General features: G+C 39.4%; 1 protein-coding gene across 1 annotated transcript in view; it reads right to left on the reverse strand.

Moving 5' to 3' along the window:
* Positions 1 to 13,843, reverse strand: part of rars1 (arginyl-tRNA synthetase 1) — a 56,230-nt gene that overhangs the window by 22,062 nt on the left and 20,325 nt on the right. Inside the window, exons 3-6 of the mRNA XM_016523813.1 lie at positions 7,755 to 7,943; positions 7,485 to 7,593; positions 7,297 to 7,397; positions 7,074 to 7,195 (exon numbers count right to left, since the gene is read on the reverse strand). Coding sequence (XP_016379299.1) covers positions 7,074 to 7,195; positions 7,297 to 7,397; positions 7,485 to 7,593; positions 7,755 to 7,943 — 521 coding nt within the window. The remainder of the gene's footprint in view (positions 1 to 7,073; positions 7,196 to 7,296; positions 7,398 to 7,484; positions 7,594 to 7,754; positions 7,944 to 13,843) is intronic.

Raw genomic sequence — 13,843 nt, forward strand, 5'->3', positions numbered from 1 at the left:
TACACCAAATAATGTTCTTTTTAGCAACGTCACATGACCCCTTTAAGAAAGAAATGCTTTATATATGTATATATGCCAATCTTGTAGTGCAGCCATCACTACCTTAGTAATCTGTGAAGATGTTCATACTGGCAGCAGACACGTCACAGTCATTGTTGGCACACTTGCTTAATGGGAGATACTCAAATATGGCCATGTCACATCTTGCTCAGTCTGCAATCCAAGCGAACCTACAGCAGATATGAAAATGTTAGTGTGGCAAAGGTACTTTTAATAAAGAAATAAAAGATACCAGCCCTACTGTATAGTAATTACTTGATACAAGTGAATTAAGGTGAATACAAACCTTCACATCAGGAAGTTTTCTTTTAGGACAGTAGACAAAATGACCGTTGAAAAACATGATTGTGTATAAACTGCAAACCGGCAATGCTTTGACCCATCAGGCAGGAAACTTTGTGAGGAGGTGTATCATTTCTGTTGTCAGTTACACTTAACCCAACAGTGGGTTACGCAAAAATACCCAACACTACGAAAATTTAAAAAATGACCCAAAAGGCTAAACCCAGTGACTTGATTAAAAAAATAATATCCAGACAATGTTTCAATGAAGAAAAATTACATAAAAATCATATGGCTCATCCACAGAATTGCTGATTATGAAAATTGTTTGTAGCACTATATTGAGGTGTATTTCTGTCTTCACAGATGCCTTTTCAAGATAAATCCGGACAGGGGGACCAAGGTGAAGAAGAAAAAATCTAAAAAACAGCAGTCTGTTAATCCCAAGGTTCTTTCATTGATTACAAACATTGCAAACTTTGAATGGAGAGAGTAGAAAAGAAAGTATCTTGCATTGCCAGCATCTTCTCTTTCATACACAGTTTAAGTGTGTTCCAATTTCTTTGTAAAAACAGATGCAATATGGATAAACACATGATAAAGCTTGGCTTATTGAATATCAGGTCCCTTTCTACGAAAGCACTTTTTGTAAATTATATGATCACTGATCATAAACTAGTTGTGCTCTGTTTGACAGAAACCTGGCTAAAACCTGATGATTACATTATTTTAAATGAGTCTACCCCCCAAGATTACTGTTATAAACATGAGCCACGTCCAAAAGGTAAAGGGGGAGGTGTTTCTATAATTTATAACAATATTTTCAGTATTTCTCGGAGGGCGGGCTTCAAGTATAACTCGTTTGAAGTAATGGTGCTTCATATAACATTATCCAGAGAAGCACATGTTAATGATAGATCCCCTGTGATGTTTGTACTGGCTAGTGTATACAGGCCACCAGGGCACCATTCAGACTTTATCAAAGAATTTGCTGATTTTCTATCCGAGTTAGTGCTGGCTGCAAATAAAGTCTTAATTGTTGGTGATTTTAATATCCATGTTGATAATGAAAAAGATGCATTGGGATCAGCATTTATAGACATTCTGAACTCCATTGGGGTCAGACAACATGTGTCAGGGCCTACTCATTGCCATAATCATACTTTAGATGTAATACTGTCACATGGAATTGATGCTAATGGTGTTGAAATTCTGCAGCAGAATGATGATATATCGGATCATTATCTATTCTCGTGTATACTCCATATAGCTAAAGCTGCCAGTTCAACTCCTTGTTACAAATATGGTAGAACCATCACTTCAACCACAAAAGACTGCTTTGTAAATAATCTTCCTGACTTGTCTCAATTCCTCAGCATATCCAATAGCTCAGAAAAACTTGATAGTGTAACAGAAACTATTGACCCTCTCTTTTCTAGCACTTTAGATACGGTTGCTCCTTTACACTTAAAGAAGATTAAGCAAAACAGTCCGACACCATGGAATAACGAGCACACTCACGCCTTAAAGAGAGCAGCCCCGTAGAATGGAGCGCAGCTGGAAGAAAACAAAACTAGAGGTATTTCGTATTGCATAGCGGGAACGTACTTATACTTATAGAAAAGCTCTAAAAACTGCTAGATCTACTTACTTTTCATCTCTCTTAGAAAAGAACAAACACAACCCCAGGCACTTATTCAATACAGTGGCAAATTAATGAAAAATAAAGCATCAACAGACTTACACATTTCCCAACAGCACAACAGCACGACTTTATGAACTTCTTTACTTCCAAGCAGTACCGCCGCTCCCTATACGCAGAGTACGCAGTTTGCGTAGGGCAACATCTCCTAGGGGGGCACCAACCCAGTTGCTCAAAAAAAACCTTTCGTTCTATATTAATATTAAAATTAACATATACACATAAATAAAAATATAAACATGAACATACACACACACACACACATATATATATATATATCATTATAAAAAATTTCATTTTACGGTGAACGCAGTAGGCTGTAGGCTAAGCACACGACGCGTTATTCCCGCATCCGCGACCGCTCACACCTCATGTTTGCGGCTGAATGCAAATGATCATAATTGATGGACAACTACCCGTGAAAAGACATCAGCAATCTGGCGCCAAGGAAAAAAAAAAAAAGATGATGAGAAACCCGTGCATCACTTTCAGGTACATTCATAATCCTGTGAAACTTTTTTGGCTGTTGACATTAATAACGTATTTTAATGTCGGTAATAATTTAACCACCAACAACGCATCTAATATTCTTTCTGAGATTCCATGTTCCCTTACGAAAATTAGCCTTGGTTTTACTATGAACAAAACCAAAAATCATGGTTCTTGTTAACCACAAATTAACCATGGTTTTATTACTTCAAATAATAGTTTACAAAGAAGTATTAGGATTTTTTTTGTTTTGTGGTTATAAAAACAGACCTAAACCAACAACAGCCTTTAAAAGTACTTAAAATGCATTATATAAAAACAATGAGGCAATAATGATACATGTCAATGTTAAAATAATGAAACAATGTTAAAATACATAATGTAATACAAAATAAACGATTTATGTACATTACAAATGCTTGCAAAGGGAGCCAAAGGTCTGGTAATTGCTACTGTTACACTTACAGGATGATCAAATCCTGGTTTAATATTGACCAAACATTTAGGCTAATTCAAATATTCACTTAATCTTTCATTTTTGGCCACATTTTTGAAATAGAAATGCTACAGCCTCTATAATTACTTCAACAAAAACATGTGGACATCACAACCCTTACAAAAATTAACCATGGTTTTATTGTAGTAAAACGGCTTAATTTTCTTTTGCGTGATTTTTGAATGCTTGAGACTATAAAATCAATCAGACAACTATATTAATAAAATCATAGCCATAGGTAACGGTCTAGAACTACACTTGTAATTTGTAAATAATATAATTTAAATACAATATTTTATTAAAGTTTTATTTTGACCCCTATAGTAGGTGTTTTTTTTTTTTTACTTCCATAATATTTGACGGAGGGGGCACAACAATACAATTCTTCTTAGGGCACCCATTTGGCCAGCAGGATCAACATTTTAAAATCTTGCTAATTACTTATAAAGTCCTGAACGGTTTATCTCCTCAGTACTTGAGTGAGCTCATATCACATTATTGTCCTTCACGTCCGCTGCGATCTCAAAACTCTGGCCATTTGATAATACCTAGAATATCAATATCAACTGCGGGCGGCAGATCAACCTACCTAACGTTGTTCGAGAGGCAGACACAGTCTGTCAGTTTAAATCTAGATTAAAGACCCATCTCTTTAACCTGGCATACACAATACACTACCACATTTCTATCATTCAAATCCGTTAAGGATTGTTAGGCTGCATAATTAGGTCAACCGGAACCGGGAACACTTCCCATAACACCCAATGTACTCGCTACATCGTAAGAAGAATGCCATCTACGCTAATATTCGTCTCTTTCATTCTTATTCTGAGGTCACCGTAGCCATACGGATTCAGTCTGTATCCAGATCAGATGGTCACTGTAGCCACCCAGATCCAGTCCATATCCAGGTCAGATGGTGGATCTGTCACAGCCCTGAATGTCAGCGGAGACCATGTCAACTAGATGCGCCCCAGAGACAGATCCCCTGCGAAGACATCATCACCTCGACGACCATCGTCACAAGACCACGGGAACCAGACAAGTCCTCTGCACCTGTGTTGCTGCCTGGAATTAAACCACGCCATGCTGGTATGTCTGGCCAGAGGAGAACTGTCCCCCTGACTGAGCCTGGTTTCTCCCAAGGTTTTACCGGACTACCGATAAGTTTCAGGACAAACAATACTGTTATCAAATTAGAAGCTGCTGCTTGTCATTTTTCTTCACTGAATGGCCAACGTTTGCTCGACGTGTGTGTGATATCCATGCACATGTGCTGTGTGTGTTTGCGTGCAATCAGTGGCGGTGAAACCTTCGAAAGTGTGGGTTCACGTTACAAAACTAAGCGGCACCAGTGTCAGATGCAATATATGCAGTAGTGTAATAGTGAACAAAGGAGGCAACACTAGTAATACAATGAAACATTTACTTACAAAACACAACATCTACCTCAAGCAATGCGCTGTATTTACTATGTCTCCCGGCTCCGGCTCCAGCTCCAACTGCAACTCGCCCAACACAATCACATCAAATGTTAATTCAGCGGTAGAGTTACACTCACGTGACACTGCACTTATTCGCAATTACAAAAGTACATTATTTGCGTGTGCTTCAAAACCTTGCCGGTTAAACGTTTCATTTGCGTGCTGTTCTGACGAGCGCTTATTCAGAGCACGTACACCTGAAGCGTGCGTACACTAAAAGGCCGGTCAAACAGCACCTGATTACTTGGTTGTCTTAGTTAGTGACTGATTGCGCTAATACTCTAAAAAACACACAAGGTTTACATATACACACAGTTTAGTTAACTTATGTCTAAAGTGAAAGTAAACAGTTGAGAGAAAAACAGATGTGTGCAGCTCTTAAAGCAACAGTACTAAACATGTTGCCGATTGTCATTAAAGGGATAGTTCACCCAAAAATTACAATTCTGTCATTATTTACTCACTGTCATGTTGTACCAAACCTGTATTAATTTCTTTCTTATGCTGAAGACAAAATATATTTTGAAGAATATGGGTAACCAAACAATTGCTGGTCCCCACTGACTATATTAGGAAAAAGAAATATGAAAGTCACTGGGGGCCAGCAACTGTTTGTTTCCCACATTTTTATGTTCAACAGAAGAAAGAAACTCATTCAGGTTTAAAACAGCTTGAGAGTGAGTAAATTATGATAATTTAAATTTTTGGGTAAACGATCCCTTTTAACGTTGATAAAACATCAAAACACAAAGAGAAAAATCACTCGCTGATCTTGACTGAAGAACTTCAATACAGTTGCTTTAATAGGAGTCAATGTATAATTTATACAGTGAAGTGTATATAGTGTTTTATTTTTATATTTGTTATATTTGTCTACTGCTTAATACACATACTGTACTTGAAAAATAAAGCAAAAATAAATGAATTAATAAAAAGCAACAGTACTAAACATGTTGCCGATTGTCATTAAAGGGATAGTTCACCCAAAAATTACAATTCTGTCATTATTTACTCACTGTCATGTTGTACCAAACCTGTATTAATTTCTTTCTTATGCTGAAGACAAAATATATTTTGAAGAATATGGGTAACCAAACAATTGCTGGTCCCCACTGACTATATTAGGAAAAAGAAATATGAAAGTCACTGGGGGCCAGCAACTGTTTGTTTCCCACATTTTTATGTTCAACAGAAGAAAGAAACTCATTCAGGTTTAAAACAGCTTGAGAGTGAGTAAATTATGACAATTTTCATTATTGGATGAACTATTCCTTTAATGTTAATAAAATAAAACACAAAGAGAAAAATAACTCGCTGCTCTTGACTGAAGAACTTTAATACAGTTGCTAAAATTCAGCAGTAATAAAATAACTTGAAATTTTCAACAACTTTTCACATCATATCTTTTTGCACTAAATAGCATCGATAACAGTATCGATAAGCAGCATCGGTATCATATCGGTATCGATAAAATGTAAACGATACCCATCCCTAATGATGACATCACTGAATCATCAATGAAATGACTTTAGCTGGAAAAATTAAGTGAAAAAAGAAAAGAAAGTGACGTGACATGTGGCCAAGTATGGTTACCCATACTAGGAATTAGTGCTCTGCATTTAACCCATCCAAAGTGCACACACACACCCGGAGCAGTGGGCAGCCATTTATGCTGCGGCGCCCGGGGAGCAGTTGGGGGTTCGGTGCCTTGCTCAAGGGCATCTCAGTCGTGGTATTGAAGGTGGGAGAGAGCGCTGTACATTCACTCCCCCCACCGACAATCCCTGCCGGTACGAGACTCGAACCCACAACCTTTGGGTTACGAGTCTGACTCTCTAACCATTAGGCCACGACTTCCCCACACAGTCTCTTACTGTGCAAATTACAAATTACTCTTTGTTATTGTCTTCTTGCATTATTGACAAACTATTTACCTGTATGACACTGTAAAGCTGCTTTGACACAACCAGTATTGTATAAAGCACTATACAAATAAAGGTGACTTGACTTGACTAACATTAAGCAGTTTTGATTTATATAATGATTAATGTTTGATGATTGCGTTATTTTACATATGCATTTACTTATGTATGCAATCGCTTGTTTCTGCTTCTTCACCATGTTTTGATCCAGAAGATGCGTAATAGCACCTCCTACACCAGTGAAAACAATTACTGGGAAGTGTTGTCTTACAAATGACGGAAAATTACGTCAATGGCAGGGAAAGAGTTAAAGTCTACAGCAGGGGTCTCCAACCCTACTCCTGGAGAGCTATCGTCCTGCAGATTTCAGCCCCAACCCCAATCAAACAAACCTGAACCAGCTAATCAAAGTGTTCAGGGCTACTTGATAATACAGACAGGTGTGTTGGAGCAAGGTTGGAACTGAAGTCTGCAGGACGGTAGCTCTCCAGGAGCAGAACTGGAGATCCCTGGTCTACAGTATTGCTTTAACAACACTGAGTTCATGTTTTCATAAAATATATCTCACAACAGAGATTAAAATTGGCTTTTTATTTCTGAAACCCCACTGTTGCGCTCCACAAATAATATACACCAACCTTAGCACTTCATTACCCAGGAACTCAAAGAGTCGACACATGCTGTCTCCAATAATCGTGGACCGCAGGTGACCCACATGCATCTCTTTGGCAATGTTAGGTGAGGAGAAGTCCACAACAACCTAAAAAAACACAAATGAGCTTAAAGACCACTGGATAAAAATGCATTGTAGTTTATACCACTAAGCTGTGATGCATTTCACCGCTACAGTGAAACTCCTACCTTCTTTTTCTTCTTCAAAGATGGAGGCTGCACTCCATTCACAAGCAGGTTTGAGAGGAGTTTAGAGACAAACATTCTTTTGAGATGAACGTTGATAAACCCTACAATCCAATATGCACTTGATTATTTATCAATCTTTGAAAGTAGGGGAGAAAATGGTCTTGGTATTTATGATATTCTGAACAAACCTGGCCCTGCAATTTCTGTTCTCTCAATTAACTCATTGTTGGGAATGTTTTGGACAATTTTCTCTGCTATCTCCCTGGGGCTGACCTTCTGTCCTTTAGCTTTCATCATCTTAAAACAAACACATTCACAAAAAGAATTCACTTTAAGTGGACAAAAGGCAACATTCTTCAAAGCATTTCCTTCTGTGTTCAACAGAAGAAAGAAAGTCAAGCGCGTTGGAGTGACAAAAAAAGGAGAAACAGAAGAGTTTACCGGAAAATGAAACTGACCTGAGCCATTGGCATGGCACTATTACACTGGTAATCACCAAATTTGGCCTGCTGGTTAAGGGTGACCATAAGTGGAGCGTTCTCTAGGCCAGGGTAGGCGGTACTGATGGCCTCCCCAAAGATCTGCTGCAAACACTGGTTGATGTTCAACATCGCCTTGCCGTTTTGGCTCATCTCCTCCTGTAAACTCTGAGAAAACACAGTGGAAACACAGATTTAATGGCTGAATTGCAATTGTTATTTCAGCATTTATACTACATACTATTATAGTATGCATAATAATTTGAAGTAGCGTTTACTTTTATTTTCATTACAGTTTTTTTGCGCCTTTGTCATTTTTTTTTTTTTATATATATATATTTCTTTTTGGCTTTATTTTTTATTTTCAATTTTACTAATTTGACTATTTCAACAACCTTATTCTCAATCAGTTGGCAAAATGTGATTTTTTTTTCCATCTTTCCTGACTCGTTTTTCATCTAATATTGTAATGCAGACTCAGAGGAACAAAGGACTGAGATTCATTTAGCTTTATTAGCCAGAACAAAAAGAACAAACAGACAGGCAAGGATCAGTAAGATAGGCAGGACAATAATCATAGTCATAGACAGGCACAGGTTCGAGAAATGCAGCAAACAACCAGGGTAAATATCCATGCAAAGCAAAGTCAGCAAAGCAGGCGCCAAACAGTTGTAAACAAGAAAAACAATCAATGGTCAAAAATGCTTAAAAATTATCAGCCAGGGCAAAACAAGATTTCAAACTGAGTCTAGTGAGTTCTGTGCCTAAATAGTCCAGGTAATTAAAAACAGGTGTGTTAGCAATGCAGAAAACAACCATGTAAATGTACCACGTAAATATCCATGCAAACAAGGCAGGTGTCAAAGAGTTGTGAACAAGAAAAACAATCCAAGTGTCAAAACACAGCAACAATTCAGTGATGAGTGTGGGGTCGAGGATGTCCTCTGTATTGATCCGGGACCGTTCTTCCAGACCATACCCCTCCCAGTCCACAAGATACTAAAGTAGGCATCTCGACGTCTGGAGTGCAGGAGTTATCCTACTCGATAAGCCATCCACAAGAAGGAGAAATACGAAAGTAGCTGTAGGTGATGAGATACAGGGGTGATTTGTCTCAGAATTTTGAAGGGACTCTGTGGTGAAGGGGGCGTGGTTCAGCGAGGTCTGCAGTGGGAGGGAGAGTCAGGAGACGAGCGGTGAGTAAGTAGGTCAAGTGCAAAATGTTGAACACCTGTGTCTGATTGCAGTAATTGGCGTGGAGACCGGGTAAAGAGCGACTGGAGAACGGGAAACGGGAGAGAGGACCAGGCCTGGACTATTTATGTTGCCGTGTTATGTTTTTTATGCGGCAGTCATCTGTGAGGGGCTGCCACTTTTACTTTCATTTTGTGTTCATTCATTTATTAAAGTTTTGTGTTTAAATGTTCACTGGTTCCCGCCTCATTCTTCCCGATCTATAAACGTTGTTACATTGGTGCTGAAACCCGGGAGGAAAGAGGGACACGCTGTCAGAGAGCAGGGCTTGACGCTTACTTTTTTCAGAAGGAGCACATGTGCTCCTAAGTTGAAAAATTTAGGAGCACATTAAAGAATTTTAGGGGCGCAATGAAAATGTATTAAATAATGTGTTTTTACCTAATAAAGGGATACGAGGAGACCTTTAAAAGCAAAGTGATTTCATTTATTTGAAAACAATAAGTACTCTAGGTTCTCTTAATCATTTCACCAGCTGTCTATTTAAACAGTATTTAATATTTTTTTAATTTAAACTGTATGAACTGTATGATCTGACTGAACATCTGTAATGAAGTAGTTCTTGGTTCTAAATTCATAAAGTTAACTTGGTCTGCAATTTGTCCAATCATTTCCGCACACCTTTTATCGTTGTCATATGTTGGATTTATGTCCACTCCGTTTTTCTTATGTAGGGTAATAAGTGGACCAAACTTCACAAAAGCTGTCTCTTCTTTAGCAATATAATACGCAATATTAAATATTTTTTCTTCTTCAGAGAGCAGCACCTGCCTTCTTACAGCTGCCTGCGTCACCCTCCTATTCAATATCCTCCTCAGGATCGTAGAGTGCAGTCTCGTGAGTACCCCCAGCCTGCGAGGGGCGATGGGGGTATGTGACGAGTAGGGTGGGGCCGAGAGCCATGGGAGCGGAGTGAGGCCGGTGGAGTAAATGATAATGAGCGACGAGTCCCACGGAGGAGCTCCAGAAGGATAAAAAGGGGAGTGACGACAGTGAAAGACGAGAGAGGACCAGGCCTGGACTATTTATGTTGCCGTGTTATGTTTTATGCGGCAGTCGTCCGTGAGGGGCTGTCGATTTTACTTTAGTTTTGTGTTTATTCATTTGTTTATTAAAGTTTTGTTTTTAAATGTTCAACGGTTCTCGCCTCCTTCCCGATCTATGAATGTTGTTACAGACTCACATACCTGGGACTGAGTTTATAGCAGGGTAGATAAAGGTAAAGATCCCAAGTGGAAAACCAAACCCATTGGGCTGGCACACATTTGGGGCTGGGACATTGGTGCTGGCCAGCTTGTACCTTTAGTCTCCTCACTGCCTGTTGGAGAAAGACATGAGCCTGGTCCCAAACTGCTTCACTCTGACAAAGCCGACCAATTTAATACAGTGGGTTGAAATCCCAGAACACTGAAAAGGGGTACAGGCCAGTGGAAGGTTTTTGGAGAGAATTGAGCATATTCAGCCCAGACTAGATACCTGCTCCAATCTGTCTGATTCAGATGGCAGTACATCCTGAGGAAATGTGTGAGCTCTTGGTTAAGGCATTCAGTTTGGCCACTGTACTGTGGGTGATACCCTGAGGTGAGGCTGACGTTCACATTAAGTTGATGGAAGAATGCCATCCAGACCCTCAAACACAGGAATCAAAGCCATCCTCTCTCAATGTCATGGAACACCTCCAAAGCTCTATCTTTGCACATATTATTCCCAAAAAAAGATGGCGCTAGTGTCCATGGCATGCCGTCTGTCTCCGTGTTGTCTGCTCAGTTTGTTGTTTGCGATCGCTTTATTTATTTGTATATGCTGTCGAGATGTCTCTGCCTTGCTCGTCTATGATCGCCAAACACTTTATAATATTAGAGCTTCTAAAGATACACTGTCTGGAAGATGTGTGTTTGGAAACCATCAAACTACGGGCCTTCCACCCTTCCTGGCAGATATACCGGCGTTTTTACACCGATCACCATGCATTATTCCTCGCAAGAAGCATTGGAGACGACGGGGGAAGCGCAGAGGTGTCCTGGTTAGATTCAAGGCTTACCTGGTGTCCACATGTGTAATGTGTCCTCACGATGGATGTTACGTTCCAGCTGCCCGGCGTTCTCTGGAAATGAGAGGCCGGTGGCTCCGTCCGGTCTTCCCCAGCTCGACGGTGACTTCCGAGGCCGACCTGTCGACTGTGCCATCTCTTCCTATGCGGGTTCGGGTCCGCAGAGGTGGTGTGGATTCTTCTAACCTTCGCCCGCTGAACCGTGTGGCGCCATCGGCCAGTGAGGATTCCACTCTTTGTTTGGCTCTGATTAATGCTAGATCGCTAGCTAACAAGACTTTTTTGATGAAGATTTTTTCACTTCACGTAAGTTGGATTTCATGTTTTTGAAAGAAACCTGGCTTCATGCTGGTGAGTTGGCTTCTTTCTCTGAACTACTTCCTCCCCGCTGTGACTTTCTAAGCTCCCCTCGGACCACCGGTAAAGGTGGAGGGCTGGCTTCTGTATTTAAACCAGTTTTTCACTGTCGGGAGGTCGCGGTCGACGCCTGCAACAGTTTTGAATTGCAGCTTTATGAGACAAATTTTCCCGCGATGGTATATCGCGGTGGTATATCGACCTTCAAAGTATAATAAGAATTTTATTCAGGACTTTGCAGACTTTGTGGCAGGGATTGCATTGAAATATGATCGCTTTTTAATTATTGGTGACTTTAACATACATGTGTGCTGTGAATCCAAACCTCTGATTTTCTCAGTCTAATTGATTCGTTTAATCTCACGCAGTCAGTCACTGGTCCGACCCATGAAAAAGGACATACTTTGGACCTTGTGTTGTCGTATGGTTTATGTATTACTATCAGTGAAATATGTGACGTATTTCAGATCACCTGCCTGTTTTATTTACTGTGGTTGTTCCCAATTTGGAGATTTCTACCTGTGCTTTTTTCCGACCTTGTAGCCAGTAACAGCCAGCGGCCTCAGGTTATTTTTAATGTTTTTAACTCTCTTGTTAACCCACGTGATTCAGATTGCATTGTGCCATCTTTAATATTATGTGAAAACGTTCTGAAATATTTTGTGGACAAAATTGCTGGTCTTAGTTTTCCACCCATCACGGTTATCAGTGACTCTCTTGATTTCTCTTTTTGCCCAGCTGTCTTTCAGCAGTTTGAGCCTGTTACATTCTCCTATCTTTCTGACATAGTTGAACAGCTACGTCCTGCAAACTGCCTCCTAGACAGTATTCCTGCACGCTTAGTTAAAGATGACTTTGACACTGTTGGGCCAAGCGTTGTATCTTTGGTTAATACATCTCTCAGCTCAGGATGTGTTCCAGCTGTTTTTAAACATGCCATCGTGCAACCGCTGTTGCTACCCCACTGAAATGATGGTCAATGCTCCTTAACTGATGTTTCCGAAAATGTTTAATACGTTGACATTCAAGTAGACACCATAAGATCTACGAACACACAAAACAAAACAGAAACAAACAATACATAAACCAAATACGAAACCTGACATTGCATTACGCATCATACAATGTACAAAATCATTTACCTTATTACCCTTTTCAGTGAGATGCACAAGTACAATAAGAGGATGAGAAAAACGCCACAAACTGCAGGCTGCGTCCTTCACAAAGCGTGCACACACAAATGGGTCGCGCTTTATACAGTCCGATTTGTGTGTTGTTCATTTCAAAATAAAAGTCATTTAGCTGCTCCGTACAAAAGGGTCAACGCAGACTTCATATATTCGGTTTAACAAATTGTCAGTCCTTTACAACCGCTTCTAAAAAAGAATAACTTGGATCCTTGAATTTGGTCTAATTTTAGACCTATCTAAACCCCCCTTTTTATCGGAAAGTTTTGGAGAGAGTTGTTTTTAATCAGCTTCAATCATTTCTTGATGAATTTAGTATTTATGAAAAATTTCAGTCTGGTTTTAAGCCCTGTCACAGTACAGAAACTGCTCTTTTAAGAGTTTCTAATGATCTTCTTTTAACTGTGGACTCTGGTAACTCTGCTGATTTAGTCCTTTTGGATTTGACTGTGGCCTTTGATACGGCCAACCACTCAATTATTTTATCTAGACTTGAACAGTGTGTCGGCATTAAGGGCATAGCCCTTACATGGTTTCAGTCGTATTTGACAGACAGAAGTTTTTCTGTTCATCTTGGTGAATTTTCTTCATCTGCTGCCCCTCTTTTTTGTGGCGTCCCCCAAGGGTCAATATTGGGCCCTATGTTGTTTTCTTTGTATATGCTGTTCTAGGGGTATATTTTTAGAAAGCACAATATCTCCTTCCACTGTTATGCGGATGATGTACAAATTTATTTGCTTGTGAAAACAAATGACAAAGCTTAATTTCTGTCATTACTTAATTGCCTGAGAGATTAAAAAATTCAGAATTTTCTTTGTCTTAATGAAAATAAGACTGAGATTGTTGTGTTTGGTCTCGGTGAATTGTTGTGTTGAATCTCGGTGTGATTTTTGACAGTGCTTTTAAATTTGAAAAACAGATTAGTTCTGTTGTAAAAGCCAGTTTCTTTCAACAGACTGTTGGCTAAAGTCAAGCCCTACCTGCCACGTAAGGAGTTTGAAAGTGTAATCCATGCTTTTATAACATCTAGACTAGACTACTGTAACTCTTTATATGTTGGTTTGGATCAGTCAGTTGAATATTTGCCTAAAATTCTCTCATTGGATGGCTCTGAGATTGATTATGTTGAATGCTACAAATACCTTGGTATCTGGCTTGATAGCAAATTGTCATTTGAAACTCACATAAATGTATTGCTCAGAAAGGTTAAATCTCGTATC

Source organism: Sinocyclocheilus rhinocerous, unplaced genomic scaffold (genome assembly GCF_001515625.1).
Source record: "Sinocyclocheilus rhinocerous isolate Xijiao unplaced genomic scaffold, SAMN03320098_v1.1 scaffold122, whole genome shotgun sequence".
Taxonomy (NCBI): domain Eukaryota; kingdom Metazoa; phylum Chordata; class Actinopteri; order Cypriniformes; family Cyprinidae; genus Sinocyclocheilus; species Sinocyclocheilus rhinocerous.